General features: G+C 40.0%; 1 protein-coding gene across 2 annotated transcripts in view; it reads left to right on the top strand.

Annotated features, from left to right (window-relative positions):
* LOC135221013 (uncharacterized) overlaps positions 1-3095 on the top strand; it is an 88027-nt gene extending 84932 nt beyond the window's left edge. For both annotated transcript variants that reach the window (XM_064258734.1, XM_064258733.1), the window contains 2 exons: positions 1812-1926; positions 2115-3095. In XM_064258734.1, coding sequence (XP_064114804.1) covers positions 1812-1926; positions 2115-2806 — 807 coding nt within the window. In that variant the 3' untranslated portion in view covers positions 2807-3095. The remainder of the gene's footprint in view (positions 1-1811; positions 1927-2114) is intronic.
* The last annotated feature ends 21523 nt before the right edge of the window (positions 3096-24618 follow it).

The following is a 24618-nucleotide window of genomic DNA, read 5'->3' as shown; positions in this document are numbered from 1 at the left end:
AACGCTAGTGTGGATATTGTCATAATGAGTATTTTGACTATTATTACTATCTCTCTTCAGAACATTGAACATAAAAAAAATAGATGCGTATAGCGAATAAAAATTAATGGATACCGTACTTATATTATTAGGTAGGCTAAGTGTCCTCTCATGAAGTATTTTCCAAAATGAATGGCAATACGTCTGTGAAGCATTTTGTGCCGTTTAAATCTCTTCCAATAAAGGTTGCTTTGCTTATCATACATTATGTAGAAAAAAGGCAGTAGGCTAGAATAGCATCAACAACAGGTGCATTTAAATGTATAATTTTTAGCTAGATAAGATGTGTTGCTAGCCTTGGTATATTGTAGCATGAATTGCAATGCAGGGAAACTATATAATAAAAACATTTCAAGATACAGCGTAAGTGAGAACTATAATTGTACGTAGATGTTAGTTAAGGAATTAATTTTTCAGTGTCATAGGCTAACCATTAGTTGTTTTTTTTCTCTCAAAAATATTGCATTTGATAATAAGATGTAATCCGTAGCAATAGTCCTAGTTTAGCCTTAAATGTTAGAAAACTATCAAGAATATAACAATATACGTAGTAAATTAGAACATAATTACCTGTTGCTGCAATACAGCCCTATAAACAACTCTGTCATATAGTAGCAAGTTTTCAGAAAACCAAATAATACGTTATTGTGTGTTTATTTTTAATGAATATAATTTGTTGTTTCGTGTGTTTTATCACCATTTTCATTATATGTATATTCTGGAATTTACTTGGAATGTCTTCAGACCTATACAATAAAATACCTCTTATGCAACTGGATTCTGCTTGGCTGCCTTCTACCCGCCAAAAAATACCAGGCCACACTCTTGATGTTGGTTCGCCCATATTTTGAACTTACAATTTTTCATTTAAGGATTTTATAGTCTTTGACGTTATTGAATCGTTAGTTAACAAAATCGTACAAGATAAATGATAGCAGGATGACATTTGTAGGACATTCGTCTCGATAGCACAGGCTTTAAAAATATATTAAAATGGTGCGTTTACCGGTGTCCCCAAAACAAAGAAAAAAAAAAAACTAAACAGATTTGTTCAGTGGATATAATCCGTTGTAGAATGTTTTCCTTCTGACCCATCCTGTGGTTTTCCAAGGAAAGTAAAGATGACTCTATAGAAAAAGCATTTGTCACGTTGAATTGGAAATGATTAATTAATTAAATATTAATTCAGTATGTAACTTGGTGTCAACAAAATTTAATTTGCCTGCGCCCTGACATGCCAGAATTACGCAAACGGAAGTCAAAATTTCTGTTAGTAATCCTCAAGGTCCAGACTTTTGTTATCCTCAAAGTAATCCTAATGCTCACCGACTAAGAAGAGTTGCCAAGTAACGCAGACGCTCTTGCTTGAAACATTTAGAAAGGGTCTCCAGAATATTTTCACCCGAAAGTCTTATTTCTTTTGGACGAGTCTATGTATTTGTTTGTTTAGTTAAATACCCGTTAATAGGATTGCCCTAGAAGTTGTGTGGATTTTAACAAAATTTTTAACCATAGACTAAAATCCTCGTGACAAGCAACAAACAAGTGATCAGATTTGGGGAGAGATAGGAATGTAACTCTTCAGGAGAGAAGGGACTCTTGTTGGGTATAGGGGTAAACAGCTCCGCCTTGGTTGAGGTTTGCTGTCTTGGACGCTCATGTTCACTATGTTTAATTTCGTCTATTTTTGTGTGTAGGTTCTCCAAATAAGATACGATGTTTTTCCTTTAATAATTCATAACGTAATCCTGTCAATTCCTTCTTCTCTGCAGGACAGTACCAGAAAGTGCTACCCCGAAGTACAGGCCTGTAAAGGTGGTTCTTCGTTTGGTACATGGAATAACGGAAGTGGTGTTGAATATGTCAGTCGCGCAACCAGAAGTCAGGGTAAGCTTACTAGTTCCAAGTACGTGAACGAAGCTTACATATTTTCTTAAGATGATATTTCAGACTGTAAACGTCCATCGCTAATAATTCATTGCCAGGGTTTTGTTGACCAGTGTCACACATTTCAATGAGACCTAACATATTTGTCGTTCGGTCCCTTTACGATGCTACTTTTATCTCATTTGCAGGAGACGCATCTCTGAACTCTCTGGCAGGAGACGAAACTCTAATCTATCATGAAGGAGACATCACATCACAAGACTACAGAGACTGCCACACTGCGCTCGTACAAATATCTAACTGCGTGGCAGTAAAGCCCCATGGTTTGTCGGAGACGATGGCTAACCGATATCCATACTCTAACCCCTATTCATCAAGAAGATCAATAGGGGCACTGAACAGGGCGCACAAAGAGGACAGGGCTGTGCCGGGAACCATAAACGTCCGCAGATCGAACAGAAACTCGAGGGACCCAGTTGTTGTCAATATGTTCGGGCAGTATTACATGGGGCAGAGTATTGAAAGTAATCAGCATACCTTAAAAATATTCTCTGAGTTGCAGGGCAAATCAAGAAATGAACGCGCAGAGTCATCTGGAGGATACAATGAACCTCAAGCGGGTGACGATGACTTATTAAAAGGTCTGCTGAGTGACACTCAAGAAAACCGTATCCGTTGGTTCCGTGAGTGTTTGGGAAAGTTGGTTTCCGAGCTACCAAAGATGGACGTGAAGAGGGTGATTTTTCCATACAAAATCGGTTGTGGATTAGCCGGAGGTAACTGGGAAAGAGACTATTTTCCTGCTATAAAGGATTTCGTGAGTGAGGTAACTAAAATTGAAATAAAAGTAATCATTGTCAGGGAGCCATTTAAACATTAGACATAAAAAGTCTCGATTTGATAACAACTAAGATGCATTTAGGACCTTTCCATAAAGCTTTACAGTCATGGTTAATCAGACTGAAATATATGAACTAATAGAAGACAAACTTGATAATACTACCAACCCTCCATGCTCACAGTACTATCGGCTTGGAAAATGGTTTTATTGGACACAGTTCAATCTAGTTGTTAGATGAAAGATTAGACTCCGGAAGACTAGACGAGGTGTATTTTGCATGAATAATTTTTGGATAATGTAAATTTGCCAAATAAATCTCTCCTTGTAATGGATTCGTTTTATATACCGAAAAATATCTAGATCCATGTACACATCTGTGCTGGTATATGAAACATGGGAAATGAAGTTTTATTGTACCATACCATTGCCCCAAAATTCCAAACTTTTAACTGGAATGACCAGGAGGGTTTCTTCTAATTAAAAAAATAATAATTTCATTTGATATACTACAAACTTTTACAGAGATATAATAAACGAATTGGCTGGAAATGAATATGACAAAATTGTTTATGAGTTGCTTCCAAAACTTGAAAATCGCGGATGGATGATATTAGCTAGCATCGCAGAAAAATATTTTCATTTGTGACAGCCTTCGTGCGTTTTCTACAGGCAGCCACCATTATGGGTTTTTGGTGCATTATAAATAGCTGAAGAATTACACATTTGCATACGAAAATTCCAGGGATTTACCGGGAGATGGTATATATATTATTTAACAACGCTTACAAAGAGTATAAGAGCAATGTATATATTTACTGAACTCTGTAGAGTGAGTATGCCGTCAGTGCACTGTGCAGCTAGTTCGAACTTCGATATACTGTAGGCATTACTTGATCTTTGCAGCGTCCCTTCAACCCGTAGCTGCAACCCTTTCATTCCTTTTACTGTACCTCTGTTCATATTCTCTTCCATCTTACTTGTCCCCCTTTCTTAACAATTGATTAAGAATGCAGCTGCGAGGTACAACAACAAGAATAATGTATATATGAACCGAACAACCCTGATAACACTGACAAAAATGTGTATAATAATAATAATTATTATTTCGAATATTATTGAGCTTTTATGTATATGTAGGCATGAATATGTTTCTTTTAATTAAAAGCTAAATGAGGAAATGACAGTAAACTGGATTCATCCTGATTTATCTCCACCAATAGTGTTGTTAAAGAATCCCAGTTTTTCCAGTTGTTTACAGGTAGTAATTTGTTTTAAGCACTGTATGAAATAATTTTTATTGGACTGGCGGGCTTTTGTAATCTGTGGATATTCTTGACAATGAACAAATAAACAATGCCAGGTAAGAAAGGGAAAAGACAAGGCCGTTTGGCTAGGCTTTATTATTCACATAGCTTCTCCGTTTATAAGGTTTACTTTGATCTTATATCCAGATGGCATGCTCAGTTCAGTGCCCGTTTTAATCCGTTCAGAGAGTTTTCTTCAACAATACCGTGGCGTTCATTTTAACGAATTCAGTTTTCAGAGGTCGCAATTGCCAGGTTTCCCTTTCGTCCCTATGGTCATGGTTTCGCTGCTGCTTTCTTTTGCTTGTATGTGTTGGATTCTGGTAAATCCAGTACGCGTCCAGTCATAGGTATATAAATAAAAGTTGTAGTGGATTAAAATGTACACTCAAGACCGTGAACAAATCTTTACTGTTGAAAAATGCGGTGCACTACTATTTGGGAAGAAAAATTGGATGTGTGCAGGACCTATACTTTTTTTTTTTTTTTTCCCGTCTGTCCATCTGCCTGTGGTATTTGCACATGGTAACACTGCGTCCCTGGCTTTAAATAATATCCTATTTTGAATACTAACTGTGTAATTCGCATACAGTAAATTATTAGAACACTTTTCATTTGCAAATGCACACCCAGATATCCTTTTATTTACTTAAAACTTACACAGCGTAACTATTTAAAGCCCGGAACACAGTGTTACCATGCGAAAACACCACAGGCGGATGGACAGATGGAAAAAAACAGAGTATATGTCATTTTAATTGTTTAATGGGTTCGGTAATTTCTGATTAGCCTAGTATTTGGATGCGACATTTTTATGACTGACAGGAAAAATCGATGTAATTGAATGTACAGCCAATAGGTAAAAACGACGAGTACTACCTAGCTATATATAGTTAGTTATTTATAGGCTAAGTGAAAGAGATGTCTTTGTAGTTTTAATGTGATTTTAATTTGACATTGCCTACCAAATTTTCGTCAATGTAGGTTGTATGCCCCAAGGGGAACACTGTGGGCAGTTCAGAACACATGCTAGGTAGTAGGCTAGTCGGTAGGGTTATAGCCTAGGTATGGAAGGAGATATTGTTTTGCTTTGCGCAATTTCATGGTTAGCCTAGAGTCATCCCACCCAAGGTTGGTAAGACCCATTACCCTAGGGTAGGTAAATTCTAAGAAGGTTAGGTTGTATCCATGTAGTATTTCACTTTGTGATTTATAATTACCAAGTTCAGGTAAAACCCAGCATCCTTCTTTGGTAAAGTTAAAGAAGGTAAGGTTAAGTTGCTTCCCCTACATCTCCTACGCAAATGTCAGCTTCGCTGGGTATCTTGTGATGTGATTTGCCAGGATAAGCAATATAGGTTACTTTTGATATATTTTCATAGATGTGTATCATTAAGGCCTCCGTTTGAAGGTCGCTGGTTTGCCAGGGGAACAATGATGCCTTCGTAAAGGGTCCTGGTAAGACAGCCTTATTGCATGCTCACTGTAATTAGGTAGTATGGATCAATGAAGTTATTCAGTTCTTAGTTATGCATTAATAATTGAACATCCCCACACAGGCTAGTATCGAATAACATATGAATCTTGAAGAAAATACAAACATATACTTACCATTTTCTGTTCAAAACATATTTACATGTATAGGCTACTACTATATGTGATTTTCTAAGTGGGACGATGAAAATGTGATTGAGTCACAGTTTTAGAACATTGCGTATTCCACAATTTTTGGTAGTTGCCTATGCACTGTCCCAGTCTTATGACAAGTTTTTCAGCCAGAGGTTAGTTAGTATTGTAATAAATAAATATGACTTAATTTAAGGGTACTAGGTATCCGTTGTTACATTTTGTAAGAGTTTTTCTGGGGATGAGCTAGCAGGTGTGGAGAGGTTCAACTGTAGCCTACATAGCTACTAGTTGTTTCAGTGTTTGCAGTAAGTAATTTTATAAAATGATATTTGCAAAATGTTTCATTTAGGCATTGGTAGGTACCTCTAGAACATTTGCTCAGTGTGCTAATAATTTCACTGATACTATGAAATTACGTATTTCTAATATACCTACTGTACTTGTAACATTTTGATTAGTGCTAAACTTGCATTACTAATTTATTGTGTGTCTGCCCCTGGGGACACACCAGGAAGTATCTGAGGCTTGCCTCCAAGATCTGAGTTTCGTTTATCACTTTTGTAAATCTTGAAGAACCTTGTACTATTTTGGTCAGATTTTTCTATTTCTAGAGCAATACTATACTGACTTGTAAATTTTTTGTTTTGTTTTTTACTTTAAACCATTACTTAAGGTTGGATTTTTACACTGCAAACATAAGCTTCTTTAACATAGTAAGAAAGTCATATCTTTTGCAAATTTACTGCTACCAAAATTTTTTCAATGAATGGCCTACTCAGTTTTTTTTAAGTTGTTTGTGTATGGTAACTCACAGGAGTGGAACTCCCCTTTGCCCTTTGGACTTCATTTGTCATAATGTATTGTGGGCAAGAATGGATTACATATCTGGAACGTCTTCTGTTATTTTTACCCAGAACTATGGTCATATGGGAAAATTCTAGAATATTATTGGTTGTTTTGTTATCAGTGTCAAATTTTATGTGGGATTTCAGAAATCAGGCTTAGCTTGAAAAAGCTGACTTCAGTGTGAGGCTTTGATGCCTTTGGTTCATTTGTGTCCTTGCTCCTTGGAGTGGTTTGGCTCCCAGTAAATTCCTATCTGAATTTCATCCCATTCACATAGATGCTCTTGATTACATTTAGGAAGTTGTTGCCTATACCAAATTCTTTGCAGTGTTTGTTCCAAGTGCAATGGCGAAGAAAAAGATGGAAGTGTAATTTTTAAGTTATTTCAAAGGGCCCTTCCAGTGAATCACTAGGTAGTTAACCTTCCATAATTTGACACCCAGTAGACTTCAGTATCCAGGAAATATCCTGACTAGTCTGAAGATGTCAGTCATACTAATAGTTCTGATTCAGATTAAGGTAAGTTTATGGAATGTTTGTAAACATAATGTGCTTCAGGGTAAGGACCTGGTACATTAGATTAGGTTAAGTGAGGGATCCAGGTGGGCGACGGTTAGATAGGTCTAAGTGTGTGTAAGGATCCTGTGTTCTAGGAAGGTTAGGTGGGGGAGGGGATGTGTGCCTGATGGGGGCCAGGAAGTTCTTCACCATGCCTCACAAAGTGCAGTAATTATTTAAAAGTACAATTTTACCTTTATATCTGTAAGAGTTTTCTGTTCTGCTTGTCATAGTATTCTGTGAGCATTTTTAGTAAACCCTATGGATGGGGAATTACATATTGTATTCTGACATTTTGTCGGAGCACCATGGAAATTTATTTGAGAATTTCCCATGTGTTTGCAGTTGCTATAAATTCCTTTCACCTCATTAACCTTCAGAGTAGTTCTGTTACCATGCAGAAAAGTGATTAACCCTCTTGGATTCTAAGATGTACATAATTTTTCCAACCCCAAAGGGTCTTTGTGGTTTCTGCAAGAAGCTCTTATGGATGGCCCCTCAGTCAAACTAGGGTCACTGGGTTCCCCAACTAAACCAAGGAAGAGACCTGTTCTGTAGAATAATGGCCTCCAGGGCTCCCTTGGCAAGTGCTTGAAGGAGGTCCCTTGGACAGTTTGGTCCCACTAGAATCCAGGATGATTGCCTCTATATTAAATTTAGTTTATTAGTGGAAAAAAGGCACTAGAGCCATTTGGTTATCAATCCTGAGACCATTTTGGATGGTGAGTTGCTGCAATATCTGCCTTTGGGGAAATGAATCCAGCGCCTTTCAGCAATCTCAAGAAACAGGAGCCAAGTTGTGTATCTTTTTCAATATTAAACTTGTAAATAAGGGATTCTGACTTAGGGAAAAATCTATTTCTGGGCGAGGAAGCCGTGTCGCCCAGTGAAATACGTTCCTTTAGCGCTATTTCTAAGGTAAATTATTGCTAAAATACCAGAGAACTGCTAAATTGGACATGCCAGAATATTATGACTCTCTCACCCTTTCTGGCATTCCTCTGGGAATTCTTGAGGAAGCCTTGAGCCATCTTTTTGTGCTTTTCAGGGGAACCCAGACTCCACTCTTATACGGATAGGTCACTTTGTGGACTGAACTGAGAAGTTCGAAGTTTGATTAAGAGGACCCCTCAAGTTACAGGGGATAACCTAAAGTTTAGGAAAATGATGGCACACTTTTACACTACACTGCAATCCAGATACAAAATAATTCTCACTCTTAGAAATCATTGTGTATACGTATATTCTTATTAAACTTGTCTACAATATAGAAGAAATGCAGTTGTCTCAATTTGTAAAACATTCTATGAGCTTTAAATAAATATGTATGGTATGTGTTGTACTGCCATATAGACAGCAGAGCCCATTTACCCATACGTGTTTGTAATTCTTAATGGAATCTTATGCTTGTAGACAAATTGTCATAATTCTTAGTTGGCTATTGCTGTAATTATAAATGCTAACTATTGTTTTGAAGGTGGAGTTTTGACAGTGAAATTTAAGAATGATTTAGATTATCATTGGCCAAACATTACAATTATATGTTTGAAGACTGTCATTCCTAAGTATCTTTTTTGTGGGTTTATAGGAATGCTCGATTCTTGTTGAAGACTCCGTCATCGATTAGTAGGGGTTGTCTCTTGCCTTGATAAGAGGATCAGGGTTGGAGCCCAAGAATTGGCCTCTCGCTTTACTCTAGGCATTTTAAAGAAGAGAGCTATGGTGCTCATTTATAACTAAAGGAGTATCATGTACACAAAGGTCCCCTCTTCTCTATTCATCATTGGATAGCAAGCATCTTTTCCCGGAAACTACGGTGCTTCTGTGTCTTCTGACTTCCAGAAGAAGTAGACCCATGACCTTCCAGCACAGTCAACGAAACGTCCTTGGGAATCAGCTCTAGTGTCCGTCCTCCTCCTTCCATTCAAGCGCAGTCCTTTCGTGGCAGGGGTAATTCCAGATTCTTTCCCAGGTCTCAGGGAAGAGTGCATTTTACTTCTTGAGCTATTAAAAAGTCTTCCTCCAAGGCACCAGCTAAGAAATGAAGTAATCAGCCTTCGTACTCCGGTAGGAGCAAGGCTCCACCAGTTTTGTATGAACTGGGGAGCAAGAGGGGCAAACTCTTGGATAGTCAATGTTTTAAAATAGGGCTATGTCATCCCATTGATGAGAAATCCACCCTTGACCACCTCACTGATAGCTTTAACAGATTATAAGTGGCAGTCCCCAGGTGACATCGTTCCAGACTTACGGCACTTGCCTCATGGCGCTGTTAACCACAATTTTTCAGTGTTGTAAGTGGATTTATGGTGCCATTACATGTTTTACAGTGACATAACCTGGCCTTCGGATGCTGTGATAGTGCTGTAAGTGCTATTTAGTCCCATTATAATTATGGTGATTCGGGTTAAGGCAGTTTTAAACTTACACCGCCCTGCTGGGAACAGAACCCCCTCTGTAACCTGGGGACTGCCTGTACTCTGCAAGTTCAGAGAAATTCATTGCCCTGTCTCAAGAAGTATCCTGTCTTACGAACGAAAGGAAGTAGACAACTCCCCAACACCAAGATTTAACAACCAACTATGTGTGGTCTCCAAAGCCTTGGGAGGGGCTGGAGGCCCATCCTAGACGTAAGCACATTGAATTTGCTTGTTCAAAATACCAAATTAAAAGTGGAGATGAACCAGACAGTATTGTCATCCATTGTCATCCATTCGTCAGGGGGACTGGATGATTTCCATCGATATGGAAGATGCATACGTACTTCCATATCCCCCATTCACCAGGACTTGAAGAAATTTCTCAGGTTTGTCTTCAAGAACAAGATCTACCAGTTCAAAGTGTTGTGCTTTTGGCTCTCAACAGCTCCTCAAGTGTTTACCCAAGTCTTAACCCCCATTGCCAAATGGCTACATCTAGTTGGTATAAAGATCTCCCTTTACTTAGAAAACTGGCTTCTTCATTCTCAGACAGAGAGAAAATATACAGAGGACCTTCAGAAAACTCTGCTGTTAGCCTCTTAATAAATATGAGAACTTCCCCATTAGTCCCCTGTCAGGAAACAGTTTATTTGGGGATAAAGATCAACACAGGTTTTTCAAGCATTTCCCTCCCCCAAGAGTAGACCACTTTCTCTCCCTTCAGTTTTGCTTTGTGAAGGAATGGATGAGCCTTCTCAGGACCCTTTCTTCCACAGAACAGTTTGTGTCCCTGGGAAGGTTACTCATGAGGACTCTTTAGTTTTCCCTCAAGATAAACTGGAACAGGAGAAAAGATCTGGACTCCTTCAGTTTCTCAGTGACAGTAGAAATAAAGGAAGGTCTGTCATGGTGGAGGTCAAGAGAAGGGCTCTCGGAAGGGAAGTCTCTTTCCTCTGAACCCCGACATAGTGTTCTATTCAGACGCCTCCGACCTAGGTTTACGGCAATACACTGGGGGGTTGTTAACTTTTGCAGATCAAACCCACGACAAAGTATAGTTCATAACTGTTCTCTTGGACAACACCACAGCGCTGTCCTTCATAAGGAAATGGGGGATGCACTCCTTTTCTCTGTGCAAAGCGTCAAAAGCCTTTCTATGAGCAAATCAGAATTGATCCACAATCCTGACCAGGTTCATCCAAGGGAAATTCAACTTCTTAGTGGATGAACTAAGCCACAGGAAACAAGTTCTCCTCACGGAGTGGACATTAGACCTGTTGGTGTGCCTCAACTTATGGATATTATGGGGCAAACCAGTCCTAGGTCTGTTTGCGACTGCCAAGAACCATCAGCTTCCGCTTTACTGCTCTCTGGCACCGGACCCACACGCATGGGCAACAGATGCAATGCTGACAGATTGGTCAGACAAGGACCTCTATGCCTTTCCACCTTTCAAGATGGCAAGAGAGGTCATAAACAAATTCAGGTCTCACCAGAATATTTCCATGACCCTAATTGCACCATTCTGGCCTGTCCAGGAATGGTTTCTAGACCTGGAGCTGCTCACTCCCAAGGATATTACCACAAAAGATCAATCTGCTCAGACAGCCCCACTTCCGACAATACCACCAATGACTGTCCGCTCTGGCTCTGACTGTCCCGATGACTCTTATGAGCGAAAGGCTTTTCAAGCCAAGCTGCAAGAGCTGTTGCTCAATGCAGAAGGAAATCGTCAAGTAATGTGTATCTGGCAAAGTGGACAGTCTTCCGATCTTGGTGTAAGGGACATAAAATCTCGTCTTCTAAGACGACTATAGTGGAAATTGATGATTTCCTGCTATTCTTGAGGGTGTCAAGGCGTCTGTCTACATTGACAGTCAAAGGATACAGAGCTATGCAGAGCTACGTATTCAAGTATAGAGGTGTTGATCTGGCTACTATTAAAGATCTTTTGGACATTATCAGATCCTTTGACATGAGAAGCAAAAAGAGACTAGATCACTGTCATTGAATCATGATGTAGTGCTTAAATGACTGTCAGAACCACGCTTTGAGCCGTTGAGTTTAGCTTCTTACAGAGACCTTATGAGGAAAGCCTTGTTCTTGGTAGCCTTATCCACGGCAAAGAGAGTATGTGACCTTCACTCAGTGAATAAGAAGATTGGATTTTCACAGGATAATGCAGTGTGTGCTTTAACCTTGGGGTTCTTCGTGAAGAACAAGACTCCTCCAAGCCTTGGCTTGGTTCTTTTGTGATCAAAAGTCTAACAGACTTATTAGGACTAGAAGAGGAAGAGAGATCCTTATGTCTGGTTAGAGCTCTCAAGTATGATCTCCAGCATACAGAGAAGACTCATGGCCCCTCTGATCATCTTTGGTGCAATGTCAGAAACTGTTGCTCCCTCTTTCCAAAAATACACTTTTGTTCTTTTTGAGGAACCTCATTGTAGAAGCACATTCACTGATTAAAGAGTCAGACTTTAATTCTGTGAAACTCAAGCTACACGATAAGAGCTGTGGCAACATCACTTTCTTTTAAACATAACCTCTGTCTGGATTCTATAATTCAAGTGACACACTGGAAATGTAAATCAGTGTTTGCATCTCATCTGTGCAATATTGAAAAGATTTATGATAACTGTAGTACCTAGGACCATTTTTAGTTGCTGGCACGGTGTTGGGTAAGGGTGTATAGGAAGGCCTTTCTTCCTAATCTTGTTTTCTTCTTCTTGAATAAGGTTGTTGAGTCACAAGGGAAGCTTGGAGGTACTATGTACCAGGAGTACCCTCCAATCCTTTTAATTTTAATAGTTGGGTATGGGTTTTAAATATATTTTGGCAGTGATACATATTTACTCTGGTTTCATTGTTTTTTTTTTTTTTTTTTTTGGTTTCTGTGGCCTGGACAGGGGCATCATTGTTTAGACCTTGCTAGCCACAGACTATCCCTGTGCTGCATGGATCCCACTAAGTAGAGAACAACTCTTGGCTATACATACTGCAATGTCTGTACAGGCGTCATCCAGAGGCAGTAATCATCTGTAACAGTTCTCTTAACAGGTAAAGAACCAAGAGGCATTTCCTAAATGTTGGAACTGACTATTTTTCTTTTTATTATGTAATATGAATTGGAATCTAGTATTGCCATGGATCCCACCTGCAACAATGTGGGATTCAGTTATGTATTTACTTTGTAAGTTGCATGCATAAAAATGATATTTTTATGATAAAATGAGATTTTATGTATAATTGCTAAGTAATGACACAATTAAAGGCCCCCCTCCTCCCCTGTCATGGATAAAAGGGCATAAAAAATTTAATTCCGTGGTGAGTTGGTTCCTCTCTCCCCTGGTAATGGGCAGGTGGTAATCGCCAAGCCAAATCAAAATAGCACTACTGCAAAATTCAAATATTCTAGCTGCCAATGGATTGAAATTATAGCAGTGTAATTACTTGGTAAATACTATACATAAAAAAAAATCTGTCCATTTTGTATTCATGAAAAAAAATATCATTTTTTCAGATTGCACTTCAAATCATTGTGTAGACGACCAGTCCCGCCCACTAGCGGGAGAATAGGAATGACTGTGAGCAGCAAGTTTGATTTGTTCCTGCCACTGTCTGGTAAACACCAGTGATGGCAGTAAGTAGCTTGTTCATTATTTTCTGGTTATTTAACTGGATTTCAGTGGTGTACATCCCACTGGTACGCATATTTGGTAACCATCACAGGATGTTTTATTTACTTGTTTTATTATTATTGAGTTGATCATCAACTATACTCTGTTTTTTTTTATCTGTCCATCCGCCTTGTGGTGTTTTTTGTATGGTAACACTGCGTCCCAGGGCTTAAATAGTTACGCTGTGTGTAAGTTTTAGGTAAATAAAAGGATATCTGGGTGTACATTTGCAACTGAAAAGTGTTTTAATAATTTACTATATGCGAATTACACCGTTAATATTCGAAATAGGATATTATTTATAATCGTTGAATGTAAGCTAATGTAACTACTCCTAAAGCCATGGGGACGCAGTGTTACCATACAAAAACACCACAGGCGGATGACACGATGAAAAAAAAACAGAGTATAGTCTCATTTACGCTTGCGAGCTGATAATAGTTTGCCCCTAAAAGTAATTCTCGTATGTTCCGGCATTCCTTTAGGCTAAACTTTGCATTGTTTTTTCTGTTTACCGGGCCTCATACTTGTAAACCCTCGGTATATAGTTTGCCTTGTTATTAAATTCTTGAAGGTATTTTCTGAATATAATACTCGAAAACTGTTTATTGCCTCAAAGTAATACTATCTGAATCTTTCATCATTCTTTTAGGCTAAAAGCTAGACAACTTTTACCCATTTTTTGCCTAGGCGCCTATATTTGCGAGTCGCCAATATTATTTTCCCTGGAGAGTAAATTTTGTATCTTACGTTAGCCAAGATTTTACATCAGTGTTCTTAATAGGGAGTCGGCAATTCACTAGTCATCGTTAAACAATTGCCCTTAAAAGTAATGGCTAGGCTTCTTGTGAGCTGCCGATATATTTTTGTTGTAAAAAGTAATTCTTGTTTCTGTCATTCCTTTAAGCCAATTTTTGTTTACAGGGTGTAGGCTACTCATAAATTCTTCAATCATTATTTGCTTGGGCTAAGTTTTTGCATATTTTGTTTGTTTACTGTACATAGTCTTGCTAACAGTTGATAAATTATATTAATTTAACCTTTGTACTGTCCTTTGCAGAGAATTAAAGTGTAAGGGCAGAAAGTAGAAGGAGAGAACAGTGCTTATGGTGCTTATCATCAGCCGAGAGTCAGTCCCAGTAATTGTTTCGGGATAGTACTTGCTCCAGCAGTGCATTTTAAAGACTTTTCTGGGATTTTTCTCATGTCTCCTCTATAAGGAGAGCACTTGTTTAAGTTGATGCAGAGATTATGAACACTCCTCTCTTCCAGCAGAAACGCTCACTTCAGCATGAAGCCAGCTCGTACTATGAGTGTTCGATGGCGCACACTAGCGCTGTCTGCCATCTGGCACAGAGGCTCCAGTGGCTGAGCATCAGCACCAAAGCGCCCATAAGTGCTAAAGCTCTCATAAGAACCTTGAACAAAGGCTCCAGTGGTGCAAGCATCAAAGCTCCCATAAGCACCATGGTGTCCATAATTGCTCATAAGTGCCAGTGTGTTCACGAGTGCTCATAAGCGCTCAAAAGTGTCCATGAGCACCCAGGACCATACATGACCGGGAGTGTCCACAAGCATCAAAAGCCTCCACGAGCACGCAAAAACGTCCATGATCGCCCATGGTCTACATCTAATATGCCTAAACTGAAGATAAGAAGTAAGTAACTGAAGACTCCTTTTCTGAACGAATATGATGCTGACGAGAAAACACTTAAACAATGATAAAATTTCAGAGGCAGCTTATTTGAAAAAATACAAGAACCCTCCAGAGGGATTCATCCCTATGGGGGCTGTACATGAACCAAATAAAGTGTTCAGTCAGCACATACCTTGTTTTCTCTCCTACTGGTAGCCCTATACAGTGGTCCCCCCGTATTCGCGGGGGATGCGTACCAGACCCCCCGTGTATAGTTAGAACCCGCGAATGTTTGGAACCCCTATAAAAATGCTAAAAACAGCCTATTTTGTTAGTTAAAACTCAAGAAAAACCCACTAAAAATTTTCCTACATGGTTTTTTTAATAGTTTTATAACAAAAAGTGCATTTTATGACGAAATTCATCAAAATAACCAGGAATTTGTGGATATTTATCATAGAAAAATACAGCGAATGCGCGAGTTTTCCACGAATAATGCAGGGAAACGTTCCCAAGAGAAATCCGTGAATGTGTGAGTCCGCGAATCTGGAGAACAAGAATACAGGGGTCCACTGTAATGTTATCCCCTTGTTTCCGTGCCTGGCTCCCTCGCTTCCTTCCCATGCCATTGCCAATTTTGTGTTGGGGTTAGCATTAACCCTGTGATATTCAAGTGTTGTGCAGTGGAGGAGGTGTCTATTAGTCCTTTGATTCTAAACGAAAGATCCCTGTCATACTCCCCTGCACCTGGAAGGAGGCAAACTGTAAGTCCAAGGGAGGTCATGGGGTTACACAAGAGTTGTTGCTCCCTCAGTCGAAACTGTTGCCAGTCCCAGGTATTGACAAACAGCCATTGGAAAGGTGTCTTACTGGATGTGTAGTGGAGGATGTAGCTATCCGGTCCTATTGAATTCCCTAACCCAGTCCCTGTCATACTCCTCTAAACCTGGGAGGAGGCATACTGTCAGTCTGTGAGGTTCATAGGGGTTTGCCTGCGGATAGTTACTCCTCAGTTGAACCTGTTGTGTGCAGGTTCTGGTGGACAACCATTGAAAAGGAGTCCATATAGTGTGCTTGTCTTGACTTCTTGAGCTATGGATCCTAGTGCTGTCTGTTAGGTTTTGGCTCCGGGTAGCTGCTCTTCAGTTGAGCATCTACATAATCCGGGTCTCGGCAGGCAGCCACTGATAAGATGTCTTCATGGAGGTGTAGTGGAAGTGGCAGCTATCCAGCCTGCTGAATATCCTAGACTTAAAGTCCATGTTACTTTCCCCCTGGGAAGGGACATACTGGTAGTTCAGCGGAGTCCAAGGGTTCTACCGGTAGTCGGCCTCTCAGTCGCACCTGTAGTCATCCCAGTTGACAACAGACAACCAATAAAAAGGCACCTTTTTCCAGTAATTGTCTTCCTTCTAATTCTGAGGTTTTGATCCCTGAACAGAGGCACCAGTGGCGTTCCAGTGACGAATACCAACCATTAAAAAGGTCGGCAGTGGATGTATCTAGCACCCCCCAGGTGCCTCCCAAGAAGACCAAAGAACAAGACCATCTTGTAGTTTCTGGGATAGTCTAGAGAGTTATTTTTGACAATTGTTCTCCCAAAGAGTGCGCTTTCTCCGTCTGAGCAACTTTTAGTGTTGGAATGATCGTCAGTTAGTTTACATTCTGAGTGTTCTTCTGAGTGCCCAATGATGAGAGATTCAAGACTTAAGGAACATTCTTAGGTTCATGAGCGCTCTTTGACACCAAAGCACCTGTTAGTATCAGAACGCCCATTTGCATTAGAAGGTTTGGGAGTGAACAGTAGAGACTGAGTGCCCAGAAATTAGTGAGCACCCATTAGTTGGGCATACTGCTCCTTCTGACCACCCAAACACTCATTGAGCGCCCATCGAAGCCCAGGCGCCTGTTGGGGCCAGCACTTTCTTCATCTGCTTCTTCAGGTGCCACTACAACAGTACCGAACCCAGCTTGGGCTCCCATCCGAGAGTGTCTAGATGTCTTTTAGGGTTTTCTCAAACCTTCCACTGTCTCTAATGCAATAGAGGCTACTATGTTGCCAGTTTGCTTCAGCAGAAGAAAAGAATCAAAGTCTGGATGAGGCTTTGCCTCTAACTGTTTGTGCTTTCCTAATTAATTTTCTTTATGAAGAATTTCTCAGCCTTCCAAATGAGTAGTTTATCCTTGGATACAGTTAAACTACCCAATACATATAGTGCTATCTACTTCAGCAAGGAAGACCCTAAATGAAATAGACAGATAGTTAGTAGACAAATGGAGCAAGGGTAGGCTGCCTTTGTTTCCCTCCATTCTTATTGAAGCGAAGACACTCATATTATGCCATTGCCGAAGTCCCCCCTTTCTGGGTGCTTTTGCCTTGTTTAAAGGGGTCTTTTCAGGACTTACTGAGCCTCCATGCATGCTGTTTTGTCACCTGCTAAAGTTTCAGTTTTATCAGCCAAGGAATCTCTTCAAGGTGTTGAAGTGATCAGCTTTTTGGATTGGCCATGATAGATACAGGCAAAAAGGCCACAGAAAAAATAAAGAAAAGAAAACCACTGGTTGGATTAGGCCTTTGTTTGGTACACGTAGGCAAGATAAAAGTTTGAATATAAGGCCCTGTCCACACTAGTGGGCACTTCCACCTGTGTATATTTTTTCTCGCTTCTGAATCAGTGTTACCAGACAATCTCATCATTCTAGTTCCATACTCAGTTGGTCAGTAAAGCTTGTAGTATAGTGGAACGGGTTATGGGAACAGTGTTTACCCGGCGTGCAGTGCCTGCTAGTGTGGACAGGGCTTTACAGTACTATATGGACACCTGACAACTTGAATTACACTTGGGCTCAGTCACTTGTGGAATAAATATGTCAACTAATACTTTGTAGGTTAGGATCACAATAAAATCGCGTTATGTATTCTATCAACAAAAGCAGCCTTGACTCGGAACATTGGATTAAAATGTTTCTCCTGTAGAGACACAATACCAAAGTTCTTGAAATGTACTTTTGATGATATACAAAAATGCAGCCATATTGTACTTTTTATCATCATCATCTTACAGGCATTTTATAACCAGTCTTAAACCCATGTGGTTTGGAAATAATTTTTGAAATCCAACTTATGCATACCTACCAGTGGAAATCACTGTTAAATAATTTACTTGCCATTTGCATTGTTTTACTACTAATTATCCATAGATTACTTTCAAGAGATATTGTATTGCTTTTTCTGAAACTTCCCACATTCTAAAACTTAGATTGACCTAAAACTGTTCAGTGAACTAATACTCAGGAATTACACATTGAATTTCTGATATAAAAAATGTGGGTTATTAAATTATTCAATATTTAACCCTTAGTGGGTGGACATACTCACATGAGTAGCAATAGGTTCTGGGTGGACGACAGAGTGACTGAAGGTGAGTAAAAATATTATGCTCCATCGGTATGGGGGAATCGAGCGGGAAAAAGGTACCATTACTTCTATAGTCCATAAATTCACTAATGGCAACTTTTAGACTGGCTAAGATGAGAGACTGGACAGCTTAGGATAGGAGCTTAGTTAGTTCACTTAGTTGTGATCTTGACTTCAATGTAAGTTGTACACCTTCTCAGTCTCACATGACGTCTTTTTTATGAATTAGCTCATAAATATACCAAAGGATTGCTGTTGGTTTTAGTTCTTATCTTTTATGATAGTATGTCACTTGCAGGTGTAATTTTGTAAAGAAAAGTGCAAAGAAATATTAGAAAATTGTATAAATCCCAAAACGTTACTGCGTCTTTGTAAATTTACATAAATATTTTATAACAAAAATGCTCAGAAGTTTTTACTGAATTTATTTCTCTTCTGTTTTGATATTGTGTGAATTGTAATTATAATTTTACAAAATAAAATAAATTTATTTATTAGAAAAACGTGTAACTAGGTAAAATTTACAATTGCTTAGTAAAAGAGGCCCCACAAGTGGTTGTAAATGCGTGCCACTTTCAACTTCTCGTGGAAGGTAGGGAAAATTTAAAAAAAATTTTTTTTTTACAGCATGTGCATTTGCATATCTTCCTCTTTCCATCGAGGTTTTTTTTTTCTTAAATTGGCTGACTTCAAAGTTTCTCTAGTCTGGGGTGCTGCATATTAATTTTTTATACCGGCTCCTGAGGTTTAAGTTAAAAACATGCTGGACAGTTGCAAGGTTTGGCGTATTTTGTATCGTAAAATATTTTGCTTAGTAGTAAATTGAAACTGTCAGGTGCATCTCATTGCACAAAAGTAATAGAGTAATACAAAAAGGCATTGATTCAATCATTCTTTGACTACTGTACTGACGCAGTAGTACCTGCCACATGTAGCAGTAAAATGTTTTGTGGTTGAAACTACTAGTCTTAATTCAATACCCATTAAATTTAGCACATAGTATTTATATCTTGTACCGCACACACTTAGATGTCACTAAAAAGAAGCATTGTAATGTTTGGTTTAACAGTATGAGTAAAAAGAGGTAGTGGAGGCTGATGGGCTGGTGTCTCGCCAGCTTCACTTTTTGACAGTCAAGGTGCACCTGTGGGCTATTGACAACTCAGTGGAGCTTATGATGAAGTTCTAGGTACGGAGTAGTCCTTGCATCGAGACATAGCTGACAGGTTATTTCACCTCTGGGGAAGACCCATGCTAGACCTCTTCACCACCTGCTTCAACAGGAAGCTGGAGGTCTACTTCTCGGTGGTCCCAGATCTTTTCGCTTTGGCAGAGGATGCCCTCCAGCACCCTTGGGACAATCTGGAGGTGTACACCTTCCCTCTGTTCTGCCGGTTCCGTCACGTCCCGAACAGAGTGATGAGTTCCAGGAATCTCAGGATGACCTTGGTGGTGCCTTTGTGGCCCCAGTCATAGTGGTTCCCAGACCTTCTGTCTCTTTTGTCAGCAGTTCCGAGAGAAATTCCTGCTTGGCACAACCTTCTTTGCTAGCCGCGTGGAGAGGTACCACCAGTCAGTAAGGTCCCTATCACTTTACGCCTGGAGACTGTCAAGTATCTCCTACGAGCGAGAGGCTTTTCTAGCAGGGCAGCAGGTCAGATGTCCGGCTACCTTAGGAGGGCTTCGTCAGCGGTGATTGGTGTCATCGACTGGGTTGCTCTCCACTCAGAACTTCTGTTTAGCAGATAGCAGATTTTCTAATATTTCTCAGGAGTGAGAAAGGTCTTTCTGTCTCTGCTGTCAAAGGCTACTGGGCTGCCTTGGGTTTGGTTCTCTACCAGAAAGGCATGGACATCACTTCATCCTCAGAAATTTCTAGCAAGATCCCACGTAGGAGGTTTGAGTTCTCTTGGTGAACAGGATTGTTCGAAACTCTTGAACAACATAAGAATTTTCCAGGATGAAGTAATGTCCATGCCTTGCAGGCAGAGAACCAAACCCAAGGCAGCCTAGTAGCCTTTGACAGCAGAGATGAAAAACTGACTCTAAAGACAGTTTTTTTGTTGGCCTTGGCTTCCTTGAAGAGAGTTGGAGAACTTCATGGTTTAAGTTATGACATTAAACACACCAGGGGTTGGGGGTTTGTAGCCTTGGAATTTGTCCCGGAATTCATGACGAAGACTTAAAATCCCTCTGTGCATGATGACAGATTTGCCTTGCTTTCAATTTCCTCCCTGGATGAATATTTGGACAATGTTGTGCAGGAGTTATTGCTTTGTCCCATCCATCAGAGCTCTGCATTGCTATCTAAACGGGACTCATCACCTAAGGCCTAGGTATTGAAATTTTAGAGTGGCTTCAGTTGCTTAATATTAGTGGTAGGAAAGTATCTTTCTGTTGGTCCCCTGCACATGTTGGTGTGGCAGGAAACGAAGTAGCAGACTCACTTGCCAAAACAGCTGTCAACCAAAGTAACACAGCTAGTCCGTGCAAATGATATGTATCCAGTCATTAAAAAGCATTCCTTGATTCCTGGAAATTTGCATGGGAGCTAGAAAACCAAAAAATGAAAGAAATAGCTACCATCATCTTTCCTTGGAAGTATTCATCAATGAGTAGGCAAAGGGAAGTAATACTCTGTCGGCTTAGAATAGGCCATACAAAAATGACACATGGCTTTCTGATGAGTGGGGATCATCAGCCTTATTGTGACAACTCCTTGGTACCATTGACAGTCAGACACCTGATAGTTGAGTGCCCCAGTCTTTCAGGTGAGAGAGAGAGATACTTTCCTCCACCACGTTACAGGGGAACTGAAGATGGTTTTTTCCTTACCAAGATTTTAGAGACAGATTTTATCGAAAGCGCCCTGTTTAATTTTATTAATGCCATTGGTATTTTAAATAAAATTTAATTTTTACTATTAATTTTGTAATTTTATAGGTTTTACGATTATTAATTTTTTTTTTTATCATGGGGATTTTCCTTTCTTAAATATGCATTACGTATACCATTGTAGTGGCGTCAATAACCATTAGTAGTTGTGTTGCCAGATAATCTTTAATAAATCAATCAATCTGGCTTTGGCATCTTCCAGTAGGGTAGGAGAGCTCCACGGTCTGAGCTATGAGGTGAAGCACACCAGGGGTTAGGGGTTGATGTCCTTCGAATTTGTCCCGGAATTCGTGGCCAAGACCCAAAATCCCTCTGTGCATGATGACAGGTTCATTTTGTTTTCCATTCCATCACTGACTGACTTTGTGGGTGGTGATGCTTAAGAGCTTTTGTTGTGCCCTGTCTGGGCCCTGTGTTGCTATCGTAAAAGGACTCGGCACCTTAGTCCAGGCTGCCGCAGACTTTTTGTTAGCACAGGCCGTACAAAGAAAGAGGTGTCTAAGAATACTACAATAGTACCTAAGGATACGAAATTAATCCATTCCGAGGCGGCCTTCATAACCTGATTTTTCGTATCTTGAACCACATTTTACATGTAAATTGCCTAATTCTTTCCAAGCCCTACAAAAACACCCCAGTAAATTTTATAATAAACCTAAATTGACCAATAAACAATGAAATACGTACAACAATTTGGATCATTCAATACCTAACTTAAACTACATACTACTAATATGTACTACATACCTGTAAATAAAGTGTATTAGTGTACATGGTACAAGAAATACTGTACATACATACGTACATATGTAGTAAAATGTGGAACCTTACCTTTCGAGTAAGGTGATCTCCGAAAGTGGCGACAGAGGAGGAGGACAAATGGCAGAAAACTTGAACATTTAACTATACGAAACATTAACACTAACCTTTACGAAACACATTAACAAATGGCAGAAAACGTTAACACTTAACTTTACAAAAAGCTTCAAATTAATTTTTTTTTTTTACTTTTTTATACTTTACGGCCTTGAAGGCTCGAGGAGCCTCCGAATGATAGACAAGTAGGGGCTTCACCTCATAATCCCCACTGGCGTTGGAACAAAGTGCGAGCGTAAGATTGTCTTTCACAGGTAGCTTCTTCTCTTCCTGCGTGATGTACATCCGACAAGGCATTTTTTCCAAAAAAGGCCAGTCTCATCACAGTTGAAGACTTGTTGAGAACTGTAGCCTTCGTTGGTCGTCATCTCGTCGAACGTCTTAATAAAGGCTTCGGCCGCTTTCTTGTTCGAGCTGGCAGCCTCCCCATGCCGAACCACCGAATGGATGCCAGTCCATTTCCGGAATTTTTCAAACCACCCATGAGAAGCCTTGAAGTCTGGGGTTGGCGTCGATGTCCCTTCTCCTCTGTCATCTTCGGCCTGGGCAATCAAATTGCTGAAAATATCACTGGCCTTGTGGCAGATTGCCGTTTCAGTTATCGTATCACCAGCGATTTCTTTGTCTTTTATCCATACAAGAAGCAGCCTCTACATCTCATTGTGCATGTGGCTCCTCTTGTTGGACAAAATAGTCACGCCCTTTGAAGGTGTAGCTGCTTTGATGGCTTCCCTCTGCTTAAGTATGGTGCCTATCCTCAACGGATTTCGGCCGTATTCCTTAGCAATCACACTCAACCGCATGCCAGCCTCATACTTCTTGATAATCTCCATCTTTGTCTCCATAGAAAACCTCCTCTTCTTTCCATGAACTTCAGCAACTTTCTTGGGACCCATGACTATACGTATGTAATTAAGTTATGTACTAAAGTTCTCACACAACTTGATAAAGTACAAAGCGAAATCACTAACACTAATTTATGTTAAATGAAATCATATATGAACGAACGAATTCGGTGTGCTTACAATAACGATGCTGCTACCGAGTGGCCGAAGAACGTCTTTACGTAGAGCACGATGGGAGAGATGCTGCCCAATAGGAGAGCAGGATCTTACGGTGGTGACTAGTATCAGGAACCAATGGGAGAGCGGGAGGATGGTGGCGAGTCTACTCAGTTGGCGGCGCGCGCATTTTAAAATTGTTCTCGGCGGTCCGGGCGAATCCCGGACTTTAAAGTCCCGAGATTCGCCCTTTTGTAACCTGAATTATTTTCGTATGTAGAGGCAAAAAAATCTTGGTGTTTGCTTTTGTAACTTGAATTTTTCGTAAGTTGGGACTTTCATATGTCAAGGTTCCACTGTATCTTTTTGGATACGGGAAGCCATCAGACAGGCATAATTCTCTTTTGATGATTCTACCACCACGTCTGTGCAGGCTAGAGCACATGATGTTAAGAGGTATTGGTCCCTCTCTGGCTTTCAAAAAGAACTTTGCTGTACATAGAGTGCTGAGCGCTGGTACTTGGTTACGTCAGTCCATGTTCACCACCTTCTATCTTAAGGATGTTGCCCACAGATCTGTGGACATGTTTTCCCTGGGTCCTGTGGTGGCTGCCCAACAGGTTGTGTAACTCATGGTTGCCCTTAACAGGGCACCTTTATATCTTACCTAAGATGAGAGAATGAGTGAGTTGGCTGGGTCTCCTTCTTTCTCTTGTACCTTTCCTCCTTCCTTTAGGCGGTTTGAGGAATAGACAAGTCATTCGCTGGACTGGTCTGATACAGGTGAGTAAGGTAGTCATACTGATAGTGTGGTCGTGCAATATACAAATATCTTACCCGCTATTTGGCAGCATTTGCTCCACTCTTTGGCAAGGAGGGGTTGGGAGTGATACAAACCCTGGCATCTTGGTTTGTTATTGGACAGTCAAAGTTTCTCTTTGGTTCCCTATACAATGATTATCCCATACATCATTCTACGTCACTCAGGGTCCGAGTCGTTAGATATCAATTTATCTAGCTTCTCAACGGGCTTCAGTCTCTCTCCAAAAAACATTCCTTTTGAGAGCTGGATTGGTAGGTAGGCCCCCAGCTGGTCTAGGATGTCTTATACCTCCCTTCAAGTATGAGCCTGTCCTATTGTTAAGACCGAAGGTTTGTTCGCGTATGAACATGACAAATTTTCGAAGACAATTTGTATTTTTCATGGCTACAAACCTGAGGTCTAAACATTATACTGCCCGCCTCTAGCCACCCCTCTGTGTGTTACGACATCCTGAGTTGGGAAAGACTGATGTGCGATCATAGGTGAATGGTCTTCGACCATCCTTCACCCGATCTATGCATGCATTGCCAGATACCACAAGATTATTTGCTTTCATCTGTTTTTTAACCTGATCCAGCTAGGCGTTAGAAATTGTCCTATTGTTACGACCTTAGGTTTGTAGCTATGAAAAATACAAATTGTCTTAGAAAATTTGTCATTTTTCATGTATCTACGGTTTAGTTATCAAGCCATTCAAGATCATCATGCCTTGTTCTTTGCAAGTTTACTATTAATTAATGTTTTTGTGTACTGTATACGTATAGC

The sequence above is a fragment of the Macrobrachium nipponense genome, chromosome 2 (assembly GCF_015104395.2).
Source record: "Macrobrachium nipponense isolate FS-2020 chromosome 2, ASM1510439v2, whole genome shotgun sequence".
Lineage (NCBI taxonomy): Eukaryota > Metazoa > Arthropoda > Malacostraca > Decapoda > Palaemonidae > Macrobrachium > Macrobrachium nipponense.
The sequence above is the reverse complement of the archived record's forward strand: the minus strand, read 5'-3'. Positions and strand labels throughout refer to the sequence as shown.